The following is a 20216-nucleotide window of genomic DNA, read 5'->3' on the forward strand; positions in this document are numbered from 1 at the left end:
GTGACGATGTTTCGTGTGACGCAGCGACGATATCACAAGCATTAGCGGATAAGGACTCGTGCGCGGGTTGAATGGCTGAAGTAGCAAATGAAGACGTTGAGCCCTTTCATAAAATGCCTACGAAGACTTAATACAAGCCTCAGAATTTTGTTGATGAATCGAAGGACGGATATTAAGGTGCGGAAATGTTTTTGACATCTAAAATTCAGTTTTGTCCTCAGAAGTCATCTGGACTGAAACTTAAAACTCGATTTGCGCTTGAATAAAAAGTCGAGCGACTGCCAGATTTGGTTGAAGTAACCAGAAACGAGAGAAAAACATAGAGTATCAGTTGCATTGGAATATACTATCTCTAAAAGACCCCGGAGCTGCCCGTTAAGCGGGAGGCAAGCAGGTAAAGTTAGGTAATGTACCTAAGCTTCAGCACTAGAGCATGGCTTGAAGAAGTGCTTACCACTCCAAGAAGTCTACACGCAGTCGTTCTGAGTGCCATACGCGTGGAATATTTTCTCCGCAGCTAGGCTGACTAATCTTGCAGAGAAGCGTTGCACACCACCATGAGGAAAATACAATTGCAAGACCACCTCTCACCTGTACGCTTCCTTACACATCATATGATGCTCGTACATTCGTGCCCAAATTCTCATGTAGTACGGACGCGAATATACAAACGCGCAAAGACTTACAACAGACGCGCTCTTGACGTGATTTTTACCAAGAGTGTCGTATGTGGGAACAAACTTGAAATAGTCACGCATAGAGAGGGCACAAACCTAAGGGCATAAACCCAACTCCAAGCTGCCTGCTGAAAATAGGTCTATTAATCTTTAGTTATAATTAGTCATCTAAGACAGGCGAGGCTGCACAAACTGGAAAGGCGGCGAACTAAATTTCGAATTGAGTGATGTCTGAAATAACAAAGGCATACCCGTGATAACATGGGTACATGCTTCCCCTGGCCTGGTGCTCGGCTTATTCAGGGTGGAATGCTTGGGAAATGGGTCTTTGACCACACTTTGAGCGAACGAAAATACTTTGTGCCATGGCGCTCTTTGGCCGCAGGTTCCATTGCGCCATAAAAATTCACTGTCATGAAGTGTTGCTCCTGTTTCGTATGCTTTCTTTTTTCTGCTGTTCATACAGCTCGTGTGTCCCGCCACATTTAGAAGCCTATGAGTTTGAGATTGCTGTCGCTCTCAAGTTTTTTTCCCATTCACTCCTTTTGATCTGTCTCTTGCTGCCTCACTTTATTTCACACGCTTGTGAAGAAAAACAGAACCAAAATTTGTTCGCAGGTTTCGCCATGGCATGTCGCCTTACTTGCACACGCGGAATAGGCGCGGAGGCCAAGAAATGTGAGAGGGGAACAAACTATTGCAGGAGAGGGTTTTGCTAGGCAAAACTGACTAAGCTGGCCGACATTGAAATTTGAAAAAGGCGTTTTCTCGGCAGTGGCTAGTTCTCTCTCGTTCAGTTTCTCAGCTTGATTATCAAGCAAAAACCGCAGCAGAAAAAGGACTGTAGAGAGAGAAAATGGCAGGGAGTTGCTTTGCTGCGTTCTCTGTCTATCTTGTCCCGCACCGTTGAGGTTTCTCGATTTAATCACGACTTAGCAGCTGGCTTATGGCTTATATACTGTCCTTCGCCTTCGTGCCTTGACTTTAGACCTTGAACACATCGCACGACGGGCAAGGACAACCTAAGGCGTGCTACGTGAGGTCTGGGAACGTTCGCTCACGAACTCTCACTCGTGCACTCGTGCTGTGGACGTAAGCGCGTGCACACCTATTCACGAAGTGGTGCGAAGAGGGGGGGGGGGGGGGGGGGGGGGGACTGTTGCTTACGAAAGCTGAGGCTGTGTTTCAATGTTTCTTTCCTTTCTCTTCCCTCTATTCTTTTCGTTCTCTCTTTCTTTCTTCCTCGTGGCGGCAGAATGTCGGTCATCTGCGGTCCGTCCTCCGCCCCGGCCGTTTTGTACATAGGCGGTGCGGTGCGTCGGGGCAACCGGCCGCGTGCGAACGGGGTTAACGGCAACGCCGCGTGCAGGCGCCGCGGTCGTTTTGAAAAGAAGTCCATTGTGGCGGCACGTCGGTTTGGACAGGGCGGGAAAAGGCGGGATAAGCGGTCGCCGAAGTCGAGACGATGACGACCGTTGTGAGCGTGTATCGTTGTTTGGTAGGTACACACAGTGCGGGGCACACGGTCGTACGTAGGAGCCCGTGACGACCGCGGCGTAGACAGCCATGACAAATGACAAGGCCGCCGAGTTGGAATTCGGCGCTCGCTGCTGTCGCCTGTGTACCACTGGAAAAGCCGGGTTTCACAAATGTTGATCTGGGACCTATGAGTGGATATGAATTCCAAGATGTTCTTAAATGAAAACCCTGTTCTCCCTTTAAGATAGCGGCTGCTTTTCGTGAAAGAATTTCTGAGCCATCTGCTATTTCTCACTTAAACCTGCAATATAAGGGTAAGTGCGTTCGCGTAATTGTGGGTTTTGTTGTCTCCTTGTTCTGTTTTTGTTGTTTTCATTTAGAGCTTTTTCTTCAATACCCTAAAGTTTGTCCACGTGCATTATCGCATTAATCGCCAGTCAAAGAAGGAAATGAGTGGCGAATACTGGCTCATTGGGATACGTTCCATCTACGCGTTCTTTTGTGCTCGAGTGTTTTTTCGATGATTTCACCCATCAAGCGATGTGTCTAGGTGCAGAGGTTAAAAAAGAAGGGGATAAGATTCGTAAAAAGATCCGTCAAAAACTGCTTGAGTGCCGCGAAGCGGAACTGACGTGTTTGGCCGAAGCGCACACATAGAAGCCTCCCCTTTGACGGCTTAATCTGCAGTGCCGTCGGCAACAAAGACGGTAGTCGTAGCGAGCAGCACTTCTTCCCACCTTTTTATAGCACATTTTGTATCATTTTCTGTCTCCCAACGCCAGGTGAATTCACGCACTGTAACAAGGTCAGGCCAGGGCGGCGCGTGCATGGACCAGCCGTTATGCTCAAGCGAGGGGCTAGCTGCAATGTATTTGACTTTGCTCTCCGAGGATCCTGCACCGGAAAACGTGTGGGGGCAATAAAAAAAATAAATAGCAAGTTTTCAACCTGCAAAACGAAGTGAACGAAGAAATAAAGAGGGAAAAGCAAGAGGTGAGAAAATGGACAGCTCTTCCAGAACGAGCCTTTCACGCACCGCGTGCCGCTTTATGGAGACACGTTCCAGAGCCTGCTTTAATGGGGAGGGGGGTCAGTGCCAGGGGCCAAGAAGTCGCTCTTGAACCATTTTCCCGATAAAAGGCGCGAAATGCGTTAACGAGGGCAGGCTGCAGTAGCGCCTCGGAGCGAATGCATGTTACGTGAGAGGTGTGCGCTTTGTTCCTCGAAACGGGAGCTTTTTCGAGGATGCACGAAGAATGAGAAAAGTAGTTCTAAAGAGCCGCACCGTAACGTTCCGCATCACGGTTTCGCACATGGCGTAAGAAGAGCCCTCGAGCCGCTATGCTATGTTGCTGCTGGCTCAGAGTTACGAAGGGGGGCAATGGCGAAGGAGTTATAGAACGAGAGGATAAATGAAAACTGGGAGGACGCGAGAAAGAATGGTAGCTTATAAAAAAAGACGTGGTGGTCATTTTTTTTTTGTACGCACGACGAACGCTTATTGTCTACTGTTGTCATTTGGTGCCGGTTTAAAAAAAACGGCCGTTAAAAAATGAAGGTTTCGGCATAAGAATGGAGAGCATAGGAGAGTTTTTTTTATGGCCGGGATAACTTAGTCAATTCTTTGTGCATTTGTTATACAGGACTAAGGCTACCCTTATACTACATACCTTATTATTTTTCAAATTTGGCGCCATATTAACTGCTTTTGGTTTTAATACATGCTTATTAATTAATTAGCCTGAAAGCTCTTGCAACATCATATCTCAATGAGGGGCGGTTTGAATATTTATTCGCACTCTGAAAATAGTAAGCAAGTGGAGCACGTACTTTTCTGCTCTTATGGGATACCTTTTTTCTGCAAAAGCGTCAGAACTGAACGCATTATCAAGATATGAGGCATAGGTAGGAGTCTAGTTTTATGGAGGGGGCAAAATTTTCAGTGGATCACTGTTTTTACAGCGGCAGCTGTTAAGCGCCTGTTCCTGGGTTTCGCGCCGTAGTCGCAGTGGTAGTAGTATGCAGCAGTCGTCGGAGTAACCGGTGGGTGCGTTGCCATCGGACCGTGAAAGTAGGTGGGTATGGCGAGAGCGTAGGAAGGAGGTAATTGGTCGGTGGATACCACCGGAACCATCCCGTGGATACCACCGGAACCATCCCGGTGGTAGTGGCCGCGGAAGGAGAAGAGTATGGCAGGAGCATAATGAGGTCCAACTGGTGGATGGTTGCTACAGGACCCACCCGGAGGGCTGTCGCCATGGGAGGAGGAGAAGGGTTACCCTGGAAGGTGTAGGGTACGGCGAGGGTGTAGGAAGGCGCAACCGGAGGATGGTTACCGTGTAAGGAGTATAGGTATGACGAGAACGTAGTAATGCGCAACAGGTGGTTTGTTGCCACGGGAATCTACCGGAGGGTACCTACCCTGCAATGGAGGTGGAGGGTTACCTTGAAAGAGGAGCGTATGGCAAGGGCGTAGGGAGGTGTAACTGGACGATGGCTTCCGCGGACAGAGAAGGGAGCGTATGGCAAGAGGGAAGGAAGGTAGTAAAGTCCATCTACGGCAGCTGCTGCGAAACGCGCCACCTGAGTACAGGACGATCGGTGGCGCCGCGGATGGGAGAGAAGAACTAGTCGAAAAACGGGCCATCATCGTCATCATCATCAGCAGCCTGACTACTCCCACTGCAGGACAAAGACCTCTCCCATATCTCTCCAATCAATCCTGTCGATGCGGCCACCTTATCTCCGCAAACTTCTTAATCTCACCCGCCCGCCTAACTTTCTGCTGCCCTCTGCTACGCTTCGCCTCCATTTCCTAGAACTGTGCAGATATAAGTCGCTCCCATATTCTCTGCCTTAACATATCGGAAATATAAATACGTTAACAGCTGCCTTTGAATCTCAGGTTACCCAGTGGTAAATGTATTGCCAACTTTTTTCCGCACTTCTTTTATTCCTTCTCAGTCGCACCACGGGATCAATATTCATGATGAATTGCAACCATGAGCGGAGCATTTGACGCCTTTTGTCGTATCGAGGTAGGTGTGCGTGTCATGAGGCCGGCTGCAGATGGCTCGTGTTAAAAATGCAGTAATATTTCGAGAGATGTAGATTTTAAAAGACAATGTGTTGTACGTTTTCAGGGCTACGACAGCATCAGTCTGTTTTTTTTTATTCAATTTATTCTACTTTGTCCCAGATGTCTCTTGAACACAGCGTAAGCGGGATAGATTCCAGTTTTGTTTTTATGTGAAAATTTAAAGAAAAAATTGGAGGGGCCACATAAGCCCCGCCTTAAGAGTATGACGCGACAGCATAATGGTTAATTCCCATATGTGCAGAAGGTCATCCTCAACTCTACATTCACAGAGACCTGGGTGTCCTCATACCCCTCCTAGCGCAGTGGTGCAGCGGTTAAGCGATGCGCCATTGTCCTGCGATGGCAGGTGCTCCCAGTAGTGGGCCTTGTGCAGCCCAAGGTGCTCTTCCCGAGCGACTAACCATTAATTTAACTGCCACCTGCCACGGTGAGCAGTTTGCTCACTATCCGGTGGGCGGCCAGTGCGATAGTTCCTAGTTTGTTTTTTGGGCACCGACAACGTCGAGATCACCGACGACTGATTTTCTGCTTAACTGAGGCTTCAACGCTCTCGCGTTACAATTTTTAAAGCTTTTACCGCATATTTTTTTGATGACGGACAACAGAAAATTCAGAGAATATCTCGTTAAAGTTCATCAACCATGCTGACATAACTGACCTTTCTTCTAGCATCTTGTTTAAACTAACAGACCAGAAAGCTACCAGGGAGTCAACGACTTTAACACGTCGCGTCCTAGTTAAGCGACTTAAACTGGCAGCTGCGCAATAAGCCTACTTCTCTGCCTCGTTTTCCAGGAGTTAGCCCAGTTAAAACCACGTTATACATGCGCTGACCCCAACAACTTGAAGAAGCGCCGCACTACTTTCCCACCACCAGGAAGTGCAAGAGGTGAGTACCAAGAGTTATATTAGACTTCATCGCAGCTGCTAACCCAGGCCACGTTAAGGGGAGCGTATATTGTAGGCCTGATTTCGGTGAAGGCACGCGGTGTTGCGATCCCTCAGCGAGATTTGAGCACAGCCGACATTCTAGTTTATAGAGGCCGTTTCTGGATGCAAAAAAAAAAAAACGGCTGAGGGGAAGCACTGAACTTAGAGAATTTTTCTTTCTCTTCCTCTTCTTTCTTTCTGTTTCTCTCTAGCGTTTTTCCTCTGTCTCTTTGTCTGCAGCCTTAACTCGCACTTGACATTGACGTTGAATTCGTACCCACGGGAAAAAAACAAGCTAGCGAGGTAAGAGCCGTGGACTGTTTTTTCTGTCAGTATTTTGTCGCTTGTCTTTTTTACTTCGCCTGTCCTTTCCTGCGCGCCTGAAACCAACAGGAGAGTCACCAGGAGTGCTGAGCCGGCGGCTCGCTTTTAACCTGAGGAACGAGGCCGTGAGAGTGCGAGGAAGGAGGACCTTTGACCTAGATTGGAAAGTGGACACCTCCACCTCCAACATCCCCTCTCGTACCCTCCCCTCTCATTCCATCCAGTCCCCCCTCCTCCCCTACACACACACACTTGCCCTGTCTCCCGTCTTCCTATACAGCTCTTCATTTTTAAAGAAAGTGGACGGATTCTAGGTCAACCGCTCCGTTCCCTCCACACTGTCTTCTCTTGTTTCTTTGCTCAAAGTACTTTCTACTGTCGAGCCCCACCCGCCAAGCTACCCAACGGCGGGTGGCTGTTATTAGGGCTGTTTGGGGGGGGGGGGGAATAAAATCGGCACAAGTACACTGCGGCCGAGGACGCTTCGTACTTGAAACACGTGCCCAGACTATTGCGTGCATGGAGGGGCTTGTCCAATCCAAGCAGAAAAGAGAACAACAGAAGGGCGCTGAAAATTGTGGCCAATACGGATGCAGGAAGAGGAAGATGAAGACCACACATCATGTTGCAGGTGTAATTGAAACTGCGGATGCAAAAGATAGCAAACAGAAAGCAGTCACTAGAAGGGAGATAAATGGAGCAGCCAGGTATGCTGATAGACGGCGCGTGGGAAGATGGCGGCAGACTACAAAACTACGTAATTGAAACTGGGGGAGCGAGAAATATAAAAACAAAAGAAGGCAGTGACGAGAAGGAAGATGAACGAAGTAGCGAGGAATGCAGACAGAAGACGCGTGGGAAGATGTGTAAAGAGGCACGAAAAACAAATGTAGGCCAGAGTGCTTCGCTGCAATCGTTTGTTCAAGATTAATCGCAGCCGTGTTGTGCCGGGAGGCCGCGTGAAAATTGGAGCGAAGGCCCTATCGTGCCTCTCTGAGCGGTTCAGACCAAAGCGAAACCGATGTTCGAGAAAGATGTATTTGATACGTCGCTCCCGGCGTGATAGCCCACTTAAAGATAAGAAGCGAGTGCAGCTTCTTTGCGGTTAGTGATATGGCATGTGTATCTCTTCTTCCCTTTATAGCGATCTACGGCAGCAATTCACCAAGATTACCTTCCATTGGGAACAGGATGTTGCGCCTTGAGTTTATTTTCTTTTAGTTCTGTTGATGACTCTACAGCGACATGTCAGTGCATATAAAGCCGTAAGTTCTCACTGCAAGAAAGCAAGACATTTCGCCTATCACTTATTGTGGCCGTCTTGGCATACATATGCAGGTCGAAATAGAAGGTGTTGTTAGCGTCGAGTGTGATATGTTTTAACATTCAGACAGAGGTTGCATTCTCTGATTCTCCAGCCCTGAACACAGTGAGGCGCTATAAATATCTTGGGCACAAGTAGAATGCGCGCTTACTTTCAATGTGTTCCTCAGAGGCGGGCATACCGAGTAACATCGGCCGGTTCATTATCAGCGGTTCGCAGCCAACCTTCCACTTTGACACGCGTGTTTCTGCGACCTTTCTTCAGCTGCAGCGCTCGGTCGGCCCAAAAACACAGCGTTGTTCATAGTAACGCGGTACACCCGATTTTCCATCGTAGGTAACGGTGTCATTGCGCCCATCTCATCACAGCGTACCTCCAGCTCCAGACAAAATCATTTGCGGTCCATCATCATAAAACACCGTGCTTCTCTGGCGCCCTGGTGAACAAACATATACCTCTCTGCTTCCAATTCGGGTGTCGGGAGGGAAAATATGCTTTGTCTTTCCTTTCTTACGCACGTGCCAATACACCGGCTCCCGCGTGCTAGCAATACGCCCGAAGCTAGGCCTAAGTCAAGGGCAGGGGTCAAGGCGTGACCCACTCCGCCCGAAGCGGAGACTGCGGGGCTGTGTGCCGTCGCTTTCGCTTGCGGTTGGATGTGGTGCCAAGGCACCCCCGGTGTGCCCCGCGGCTGTGTGCGTTCACAGAAGGTCGTAAATCTCGATCCCACGTTGGCGGATAATCACGATGCTCCACGGCTGACCCCGATGGCAAGGGAGCGAGGTCAAAGGTCACGCAAAGAGAGGAGCTTTCGGTTGTGGACGTACACGGGATTTTTTCCCCGGGAATGCGCGATATGGGTGCTTTCCATTCTCACTGTGACCTCCCCGAGTTTCCATGGTGAAGAATTTTTTTTAATGCGAATAGTAAGGCGTTGTCATGATAGAGGGGGAAGTATTACAGTGCCGTCAGGTTAGGTTTTTGACTTGGGTGACTAACTTCGTCCGGTAGCTGCACTGCTATTTTTCCGTGTACAAAACATTCACACCTGAAATTTTAATAATAATAATTGGTTTTGGGGAAAGTAAATGGCGCAGTATCTGTCTCATGTATCGTTGGACAACTGAACCGCGCCGTAAGGGAAGGGATAAAGGAGGGAGTGAGACAAGAGAGGAAGAGAGAGGTGCCACAGTGGAGGGCTACGGAATAATTTCGACCACCTGGGGATCTTTAACGTGCACTGACATCGCACAGCACACGGGCGCCTTAGCGTTTCGCCTCCATAAAAACATAGCCGCTGTGTCCATATGTTCGAACCCGGGAACTCCGGATCAGTAGCCGAGCGCCCTAACCACTGAGCCACCGCGGCAGGTCACCTGAGATTTTAATTTTTTCTTTTCTGTCGATTTGTGAAAAGTTAGTGGAATGTTATCTCATTTCAAGCGTTTTCGCATGCGAAAGAATGAGGGATTTTTGCTTGTTTACCGTATTAATTCACCTAGTCGGATACAACCCAAGAAAGAAGTGGCAGATCCCCTTTCATCTGCCACATCCTCAGGATGGCAGGTCCAGGGGGATTAACAACGACGTCATGAGAATCGGTTGCCTGAAGAACATCCTTTAACGGTCGTTTTCTCTTTGCTCTTGAGTTGTAGTTGGCTATAGAAACCACGGACACATTTGCAATAGTTTTCGAACTCACCTCGAGGAAGACAGTAAGCGCACTTTCCTGGTTTGGCGCCATTCAAAAATTCAGCAAATGGGACGCAATGCTATAGATCGAGGCTTACGAGTGAGAACGACGTAGCTGATATAAGCAGGAATTGATTCCAGGGATTTAAGAGTACTTGCGCTTTCATTCATGCACACCAGTGTTAGATGAGCAGATGCTACTGTGCTTACATAAGCGGTGCTATATATACTGTGCGGTGAGGACTAAATGGCCGAATTACATTTATTGAAAACGTTGACGACAAGCCCTGTCGCTGGGCAAGTCGATGTCCCAAGTGTCAGCCCGGTAAATCAACGGGTGGCAATTTTCTGCAGGGCTAGTTTTGCCTATAGCTTACAACTACCTCAACCTCTCGATAAACTCAACCAAATGAGAGAGTTCATGACGGTTACAAGTCATGGGCATATTCTGCATGCTTGTATTTTTATTTCGAAGGAGTGGAACCTTTGCCCTTCGAGTTACGCTACATTAGTCACGAACCTTTCGCAATTACTGATACATAAGCAAGGAACCAAAACCACCAAGGATGCGCTCAAAGCAGTAATTCAGTGCGTACAGTGCTGTTGGGCTGGCGGGCAGCCACTGCCGACTTTGGTCGCGGACAATACAAATCCTGAATCCCTGTGAAGGTGAGACCCTAACCAAAACTTTCAATTTGTTGCGTGTTTCAGCTTTTTTTTATTTTGCGCTCGCATTAATTCGTTTTTTTCCCCACTGTCATCTGGATTGGTGCGTTAGAAGCATTGCCAGGCTAACATCCCCAAGAATATAAACTAGTATCCCTTTCTCTCGAAACATGACGCGCTGTGTTTGCGCGTGTAACATAACTGCTAAAGGTTTTTCATTCACGTTACATTTGTGTAATCGAAGATACAAATCATTAACACCATGTTGTGTGCGATTTCTTGGACGCACGCACCATTGGATATACTAAAATGGGAGCGATGTTTAATTCCATTTAGTCAGATAGATGCACAAAATGAACGCTTTTGAATAGTGCTAAGACAGCTTCACAGCAATGCTTGTAGATTAATCTCTGGTGGTGGGGAAAATTTTTTACTTAGCCAGACCAAGTGCAATTCACTTATTTTCGGACGTAGATAATGTTGACGTGATTTCCATGAGGCACCACGTACAGCTGGCAAGTGTCTTGATTCTTTGACTCGATCTGGTTGTCCGCCTGTTCCCAAATTTCTTGAAACGCGGCAAAGCCAGCTTATTTGTGTTTTTGAAAAAATTGCAATCCATGGACAAAAAATTGCATCGATGCCGCTCTGAAAGGCTTATTTTTCGTAAATAATTCGCTCCATGCATCTCCAGCTATCGGGAAATGCAGGGGAAGGGGGGACAAGTGCGGGTGGAGGGAGGGGGGGTGAACAGAGAAAGGGGCAGAATGCGTGCAAACAGGGATGGATAAGCATGGAAAAGCGGTCTAAGAACTACGTCTAAACCTCCGCACTCTAAAAACGAATACGCCTACATGGGAGTATAAAATGGAGTAAGCCGTCCTCTATAGAGAACTTTCTTTTACAAAAAGGGAGTGCACTAGACGACAACTTACTCCCTTTTTACACCTTTCTTTTTAGACCGCAAGCATATAGAGGTGATCACGTGAGTCGAACTCATGTGCGATAGGGTCCCTGGTGCCGCAAAGTACGGAACGACTGCAAGCACCACACACTCCCAGTGCGGGCAAGTGTCGCCACAGGGCACGTTTCTTAGGAACCGAGCAAACCTTGACAGGAGCGCGCGAATCCAGGAGGAACCCCTCGAGCCTTGTACCTACGATCCTCGAGAAACGAGTGGCTCTTAAACGCGCGACTTATCGTCCCATTCCACTTTTCCCAGGAGTCAGAGGGAGGAAGACGCCAGCACTCACGGCACAGCGGGTCACTGCTGATGCGTGCTCGTAAACGAGCGTTGCTCAAAGCAGGCTTAGGCGTCGCGAGACCCAGCCGCTGCTTGCTCCGGGCGTATACCTTGCGTGGGCCAACACGTGACCTCCCTTTCCACGCTTTTACTTTCCTTTAAAACCGAGACAGCCTCCCCTCCCGTAATCTTCGAAAGTCAGAAACAGCGGGGCGGCAGCTTTGGCTCTGAGAGGAGAACTCCCATTCTCGGTATACCGCTGTTCTTATTTCTCTAGCCTCTCCGTCGTCCAAAGTGTCGTGCACGTTATCGCACAAGCGCGCTAGTGTGTAGACGCCTTAACCTGCATCTTCAGACACGGTCTGCGGAGAACGAGACGGTTTTGGAGAGGATGGAGAAAGAAAAGGGGGGGGGGGGGGGGTAAGGCATCGTTATATAGCCTGTCTTGTTGCGAAAGAGAGAAAAAAAAAGCACCCGGCGTGCACTTTTCCAAAGTGGAGCATCCTAACAGCGGTCGCCGCCGATGCCCACGATCAAAATCTCCGCAGAAAGTTGAAAACCAGGGCAGTTGTTGCGCGCTCAGGGACGGCAGCGCTCACACACAAAGGTTAAGGTCGCGCCTATACAGACGACGCTTTATCCCGGAGCGTGCGTCTGCTTTCGTTCCAAACTTTCCTTCTCGTGTTTTTTTCTTTGCTTTTTTTGCTTTTTTTCGCTTCTATGCTTCGGCGTGACCCCACGTTCGTTTTGAGTCGTTTTCGTCCTCTTTTGTTGTGCATTTTAAGTTGCCTGAAATGTTATGGCAGGCATCGTGAATGTGTGCCACAAGCGGCGTGATGTAAAAGCTTTGTAAAAAAAAAAACTGGAGTAATACTTAGATCATCGTTTCTTTATATATGCGTTTCCTCAGAATTCATGACACTCCACGTATCGGCATATCTGCGCTCGAGCCACTATGGCCGAGATTTTTTAGTGCAAGGAGCTCGGCGAATGGCTGAACGCATGCTTATCGCCACCTGATCCGACTTGCCCCTCTGAAGCTGTGCGCTGTGCAACAGAACGGCGCCCTTGGCATTACATGAGTACCTACTGTAGGCACATGGGCAGTAATGTATGACTGTGAGCCAACTGTTCTCTGTTTATAGTCAATGAGCATTTGCTGTATGAGAAAAAGTAAGATGCGGTTAGGATATGCCCACTTAGGGAGACTAGCAAATTTCTTCGCGCCATGTTTTTGCTCTTGTCGCTGTGTTTTAGGCAGAACGAATTAGGCATGAGCAAGCTAACAAATTCTAGGTTCCCTGCCATCAAGTGAACACTTTCTAAAGCTATCGCGGCCCCTGCGTCACTGGTCATCATTTAAAGGTAAAAAAAAAGCACGTCCAGAAGCGGCTGCCTGGCAGAGTAGAACCTGTTCCTAAAAGCAGGATGGAACAGCTGCGATTGGTGCATTGCAAGTGACTGATTACGAGGCAGACTTTCCTAAGCTCTAGACTGGTTCACCTTGGCCTAACTCTTAGGCCGCTACTAGCCTATTTATAAAGATGCGTCTAACCGTGAATTCCAGCACACCTCAAGCGATACTATTTATAGCGTGCAAAGCGCTCTTCCGCTCTTTCCTCTCGACTCAAAAACGCGCGCTTTGTTTCTCGAGTTCATCCCAAGAGAGGAATCTTTCCATAAGGCCCGACCACAGAGAACCCAGTCACGTAGAGGCGATTATTCTTCCCAAGCCATCGGAGCAAGTGACCTATTTATGCGGCCTCCGTGATCAGTAGAGGGGAAAAAAATTCGCCAAAAAACACGTGAGGCTTTCCGATGTTTTATGGGCGCACTCTTCAAGAATGTTCACGCGCTGAAAACATACCGCGTCCATACAAAGCTTATCGGTTCGTTGCGTGCGCTGTACGACGCCAGCACTTGATGTCCGAAGTAACGCGGGAGGCTGCGGTCATCCCCTGAAGAGCAGCCTCGAGAGAGTTCGGAAAGCGTGGGAAAGACCGGCGCTTCTCTCTGATGAGCAGCTCTTAGGCACATGCGTACGATGTGCAGAGGCTGTGCGTATTTTTATGCGCTTCGCATCGATGAGCCCGCGTGCGAACTTTCGTACGGCTAAAGCACGGCTTCCCTGTCACGCACCAACGAGTTTGGCTTCTCCGTCGAACGTTTCAACAATGCGAGAAAGTTCTCTGTTGGGGGCGGGGACAAAAGATGGACGTAAAAAATCACCTGAACGAAATTTTCCGTGCTACGTTCGCACGTATCTCTCTGTTAGCAAGTTCGCCAGCAGGCCACATGCTCATTGAGCTTAGAAGTGCTTTGAACTTTATGCATATAGTTCAGGCACCTGCCTCGACCTATATTTCAATGCCATAGCCCCTCGAAAAAGCGTGCTCTGCCAAACTAGGAGAATTCGCGCTGCGCTTTACCTAATGATCTAAAATGAAGAAAACCGCAAAAAAAGTTGATATTGATGTCATTAGATAGTTACACAGTCGCTGTTAAAAGTGACCTGGGAAGTAGCGTTGCTAGCCGGGCTATTTAGTGAGCATGCATGTCATTCATGCACTGAGTGCATCCTATATTTATTTTCTTTTGCTAATCTTACCGCTTCCTAACAGAATTTTAGCCTAACATGATCTGCGTTCCACTACCGTGATCCGCTTACACGAGGCGACTGCGCATGCGCTGTGGCAGGTGTGCGTCCCTCGGAGCCATCTGCGCAAGACCTCCGCGGAAGCAGAAAAAATTTTTATATGACGTGTGAAAGTAATCTGCACCGGATGAGAACCTGATTTGTCGTTGTAGCGAGGATTTCTGGAATCCAAAACATGGCTGTTTCCATCGTTAGTCGATACTTCATCACCGTTGTCTCTAAATGGGGACATCGATGAGAACAAATAAGATCGATAATGGCTTATAATGTGAGCTCGCTAGTTTTTGATCTGTTTTGCTGTACTTTCGTAATGCTTTTTTTTATTTTTAACCTACTTTACAAAAGTTTTGTATTTGACCCCACTTACGCAATGTCTCTCTTGATTCCTGTAAGGTATCTGTAAATAAATAAATAAAGAAAAATAAACTGGGAAGCGTACCTTTAACGCTCCTTGAAAAGTAGATGCACGTGCTCTAATTCAGCCTCACAAGTTACACGTGCGGCCAGCAGAAGAGACCGCAAGTCCTGTAACTGCTTCCTCCCACTCCCGAACCGACATTATGGTTTAAACATATCGACCATAAGGTTCTTCAATTCCAAAAATAGACCCGACGATTAAACCCTGCTCCTGCATACATCCTCAGTGATGCCATCAGCGCCTGCAAGATGTAACGATGCCCTCGAAGCTTTCAGCCTCTTCCAAGCGGAAGTCCAAGCATTCACTGCGCTCGCTCTCTCCCCTCCCACTCCTACCAACAGCCCCAAACAATGCACCGCGTTCACTTTTCTCTCCAGTCTTCTTTGAGTTCCTGTTTTTAAGCCCGTCCCGCCCACTCCGGATATATCATCTCTCTAGAGCGCGCACGCTTCCTCGTTAATTTCACTCGCACGCGCGGCGCTTCTTCCTACCTCATTTGTCTCCTCGTTCTAAAGATCAACAACAACAACAACGTCAGTAAAGGCACTGCGGGCAAGCGACAAGATAAAGTGACGCCACACTCCTACCTAAACGAACACGCTAGTGTGTACGTGCAGGGCTTGCTTACACGCATCCGAACGCTCCAGCAGTTGCAAACGTTAAGCGGCCGACACGTGCCCAGCGCTTCAGAAACAAAACCCGAGCAAATAAAAACAGAAACAAAAAAATGAGCAACTCCTGTCCAACTGGGAGGCCCTTTCACCGCGGAACGCTCGGCGATGACCGGGATCGTAAAGGGGCCACGTTCCGGGCTATTCATTCGGCGAGCTGTTTCCATACCTCACCGCGCAGCCGCGCCGCGCCGTAAGCGGACACAGCGCCGGCTATTGTTTATGAAGCCGAAACGTCCTCCTCGCTTCGTGTAGTGGTGGTAGCGCCGGCGGCGGCAGTGCAAGACAGGGGAGTGCGCGCGCATGTGGCGGCGGCTGGGTCGCTTTTATTTCGCCGCAACGTCGCACAATGGGCTATTTCGGCCCGTCTCGGAGCGAGGGGCGCGGTGGCTTCTGGCGCGCGCGTCCATCATGCCGGCAGAGGGTCAACGGATCCGCGTCCCCTGCGGACCATTCAGGTGCATATCAGCCGTTTGAGCGGCGCGGACGTGGGCGGTGATGCAACTGACGCGGTGTCGTCCTTAGGGAGCCCCCTTCTTTTTGTCTCGCAATGAGATGGGAGGACGGCACACACAGACACATCCCGAGGAGGATCTCGGTGGCATCGTCCGCGTACCTCGTTCTTCAGCGGACCTCCAGCGAAGACGCCGTGGGGCTGCTGGGAGATGTCTTCTGCTAGATGTATCGAATGATGGGATTCTTCCTGAACTGCCCATGCTAAGCCATTTATATGTGTGCTTGTGGTGGGCGGACATTTTCCTCGTGGGCCGAGAGATACTTGCGCAGTTGTACTTCCTCTTATAGTTTCACCATTGAATCCCGTCGCAAATGATGACGATTTGAAGGGAAATCATGGAAGTGCGTCTTCTGTATTTTGTCTCTGCGCTATTGAAACAACAATGCCACCGTTTCGCAACGAATGTGCTGAAGGCTGCTTCCAGGGTGTGGTACGAGCCAAGCAATGTAAAGAAGTGTTCCTTGACCACAAGGATGCAGTTGTTACTGTTACTGGATCACTGGGGGCGATTACTGCGTTAGCGGTAATGTATCATTTGCTAAAATGTCGGTGGCGTGTGCTCGAAGCCGGAGCTTCTAGCAAAGGAGTGAGAGGAGGAAACTAAATGAGACAGAGGGAAAAAAGCTTACCATACTTGTAACTTTAAGTGTGTTTCGAACCGGTGGCGGCGCGAACTTCGCTCCTCACAGCTTTAGACCATTCTGACGTCGCCGCATTTTTTTTTACTCGCACATGGAATTTATTATGTACAGTGAAACGCTGCTTTCTTGGGCCTTTGCAAATGGTTCATGTACATGGCGTGCCATTGGTGGAGGGAACGCTAGAAATGAATAAACTATCTCTTACTCAATTCGAATAGGCGCAGGGCCGCCGCGGTGGCTGAGTGGTTATGGCGCTCGGCTGCTGGCCCGAAAGACGCGGTTTCGATCCCGGCCGCGGCGGTCGAAGTTCGATGGAGGCGAAATTCTAGAGGCCCGTGTACTGTGCGATGTCAGTGCACGTTAAAGAATCCCAGGTGGTCGAAATTTCCGGAGCCCTTCACTGCGGCGTCTCTCATAGCCTGGGTCGCTTTGGGACGTTAAACCCTCAGAAACCAAACCAAACCAGAAATCAAATAGGCGCAGAACGCGCTCGAGAGGAGGAGCCTGAAGCTACGTTCCTGCTTCACGGTGAAACCAACTTTTCTCCGGGTTAATAGCTGGCTTAATCATCTTCGTGTTCCCGTTAATTATGGCACGCACTGTACTTATACCACTCGGCCGTCGCCGCAGCCTGTTGCGCCGCGCGTTTAACTGGAATCCTCTCGAGCTGTGCTTTGGATATCGTCGTATTCATCATCTTACACCTGTCCGTTCTGCATCGCGCATGTTTGCGAAGACCGCTAGTAGAAAAATTGCCTTCAAGGAAAAATAATGGATAGAAAATGACTCACTTCTCGGTGTACACCTCAAGCGCGCTGTGCACCTCACCTACGGAGCGCCAGCCCGGCGCGGCTAGCGGAGGAACAGTGACGTTGATGTGAACGCTAAGCGTCTGACGCAAAAGCGAAAAGATTCAAGAGCGTAAATCAAAAAGCGAAAGACAAAATGGAATCTTCTAACGCGGATTTGCCGCATCCCATTGCACAATCGCCAGTCATTGCTTCTTGTTTAGTAAAAATTACAGAAGCGGTAAGCTGAGAGGCTGGCCTGGCTTGTGAAAATTTGGCAGTCTTTTCGCAATTGGAAGAAGAGGCAAGAAATGTAGACCTAAAAAACAAGGATACAGGAGCAGCAAGTCCTGTGATGCCATTACCTCGAACTTGTTTCACAGGTTGCCGAAATTAATTTTGGGGGCTCAGGTTGCCCTAAATATATTTTACAGAGCCGACTGCTTTTTTTGTGTGTATGTAGAACATAAGGTACCACAATGTGAATAGACAAACTCAAAATAAAAATAAATATGCACTATGCCTTATCAGAACGTCGATATATAATGGAACTTCTAGAAAGTGTGGCTAACTCCTTCCACGTGTTTCGCGCCGCAAACTGCGTCCATCAAAAGAAACCGTAAATTTGTAAGTTTCAGTAAATGGGACGTCTGCAATCAAGGACAGGCAGAGTTGTGTTAGGATCGCTACTAAGAGGCATAAGGTGGCTTGCAGTCAGTAGACGTTTAGGATTGCTTTGTTAGACGAAGAAGAGGATTTCTTGAAATGGGGAAGTGCGATTGGCAGTAATTATCTAGTGCAGCGTCGTGTGATTTTGCCAGAGAGAGTGATTCTCATATACCAATATAACAGAGGTGGCTGTGCATGCCTCAGGTGGAATGCAGACACGCTTCCATGCACCGAATACAGGACTGCCAGGGTTGCCAATTGAATCAAAGCACCTCAAACACGCACATTCCGCCTTTACAGTGTCTTTGCTGTCATACGCGCTTGTATAGTGGCGAAAGCACCCGCGTGCCGCTTGATAAGTATCGCGTCACGCCCACATCGCGATCTACCTAGGTGAGGTCGTCTTTTCTAATAAGCCTCCGGCATACGCTATTCAACCGCCTTGTAGTTTCGGTGGGTTGGGGCTGCCCTAAAAAATGCAAAATAAAAAGCCGCAGCCTTCACAAGGTCACTCCAGCTACTCCAGCTAGTTGAGCTAGCCTGCACCTTACACATCATCGCTGAGTCATGGTGGAGATATCAACTGCGCCGCGTAGAGCACGGATGTTAAGGGGTTCTTGTGTATTGTAACTTTTTATGGCACAGCGAACGGCTTCAGGAGCACAAACATCACTGTTCTCCACAAATGCACTCATAATTCAAATGAGTGATAGAAGAATTTTTCAGGCGAAGGACAGAAAAATGGACTCTGACTAACATGAAAGACGCAATATAGCCTAAAGACTGTGGACATACGATTACAAACGCTCTTTATGCACATTCGTCGTGATCTTATTTCAGTCTTGAAACAATCACCTTACAATCATTGTCTTACCTCACCATCATGAACGAAAGTTTATAATGCACCCTGAAGAAATATAAGCCTACATATTGCGGTAAACAATCCAGCGTGCTTATTTTGCATGCGCATGTTTACCGCCTCATTATGCATTTTATTTTAGCTTATTTCAGTTTGGTCTAACTATTGGTTTAGGCGTTGTCCTTACAGCTTTCGAGAAATCCTGCGAAAAAACTTGACGCGCGTCAAGCAATGACACGGATAAGGGTCAAATAAAAACACGACTGCAGTGAATCTGAAAGATATGCAATCGTATGCGCGCTCATGCAAGGCTTGAAGTATGGGTAACAGAATAAATGCTAAGCTTAAACGCGTCGCCATGCTGTTCCCGCGTGTCATCGTTTATTTGCCTTTTCAAGATTCAAGAGCATTTCCTGCCTGGAAACGATCCCAGCCGAAGCCAATAGATATAGTGCCAGATTCGAATCTGGCGGATGATAGTAGCGGTCATTCAGTTCATGCCTTGCTCTCTAACAAATCAAAATCCCAAACTTTGCTTCAGAACTGTAAGCTGGGTTCTACAGAAAAACAGGGTGTATGCGTTGGCGGCCTCTAGTCTGCGACTGTGGACTTTGGGCATGCAAGTCCCCGAAAAAAAGCTGCATTGAAAAGCCACTGGCTCGTCATCGCAGCGGGCATTTCGCCGATGCATAGCGTCACACTTGCGTAAGCGTGACGGGTGTCCGGTGCGTAACGGAACGAACGCGCACCGGCGGCTGCGACCGCGCGAAGCGTATCGGGCAAATGGAGCGTGACGGAGTCCACATACAGCACGCGCGTAGTCGCCTGTGCACAACCCCCGACGTCAAACCCCCCGACGCATTTCTGTGCCGTGTCTGATACCACGAATCTGCGTTGCAAACGCAGCAGAGGCCTCAGTACGCGGCGAACGCTGTCACTGGTCGCCCGACCTGCACCGTGATGACCGGGGTCAGAGTCCATTGAAGGGGCCGCAGCCCGGGCTTGCTACTCACCGGCACTGTCCCGCACCTTCCGCGCGCCATCTTGCGTCGAAGGAGAGGGCAACCACCCACACACACTGAGCGTAGTCCAGCACCGGGGGATCAGCACTGGCGACAACGAAATCCACAGACAATCGTTGGTGCTCGCGCGCGCTCTGGGCAACAAGACGTCCATTGAGGAAGCGCCAGGTTTTTATACCGAGGCGGGAAAGGGACCGGGGATGGCGGCGCCCTTTCTCCTACACCAGCCGCGGCTCCTTTCCTTCGGCGATGGCCGCCCCCTCTGCATCCAATGGCCAAAACGAGAGCAAAATGGGGACAGCCCGCGTCGGACCGCGCTGCCCCCATCACGGGGGGCTTCGGCGCGCTGGAACGGATGCCCCAGCAAATTCGAAGCCTCCCGTATGCTAGCTCTCCCTCACTCACCCGTACGCAGGCTCTCTCTCTCTCTCTTCTCGCGACAGCGACTGAGGGCTGCTCGGAAGTGAGCGTCCAGCCTTTTCTTCCCTCCCTCTCAGCCTCCGATGCGCGCCACCGCCCGAATTCCTCCTCGTCCGTCCT

At 49.1% G+C, this 20216-nt stretch overlaps 1 protein-coding gene across 2 annotated transcripts in view; it reads right to left on the reverse strand.

Annotated features, from left to right (window-relative positions):
• LOC144099043 (uncharacterized) overlaps nucleotides 1–19803 on the reverse strand; it is a 35010-nt gene extending 15207 nt beyond the window's left edge. For both annotated transcript variants that reach the window (XM_077632061.1, XM_077632060.1), the window contains exon 1: nucleotides 19668–19803. In XM_077632061.1, the coding sequence (XP_077488187.1) occupies nucleotides 19668–19697 (30 nt within the window). In that variant the 5' untranslated portion in view covers nucleotides 19698–19803. The remainder of the gene's footprint in view (nucleotides 1–19667) is intronic.
• Between the last annotated feature and the right edge of the window lie 413 nt (nucleotides 19804–20216).

This window comes from Amblyomma americanum, chromosome 7 (assembly GCF_052857255.1).
Source record: "Amblyomma americanum isolate KBUSLIRL-KWMA chromosome 7, ASM5285725v1, whole genome shotgun sequence".
In the NCBI taxonomy this organism is placed as follows: Eukaryota; Metazoa; Arthropoda; class Arachnida; order Ixodida; family Ixodidae; genus Amblyomma; species Amblyomma americanum.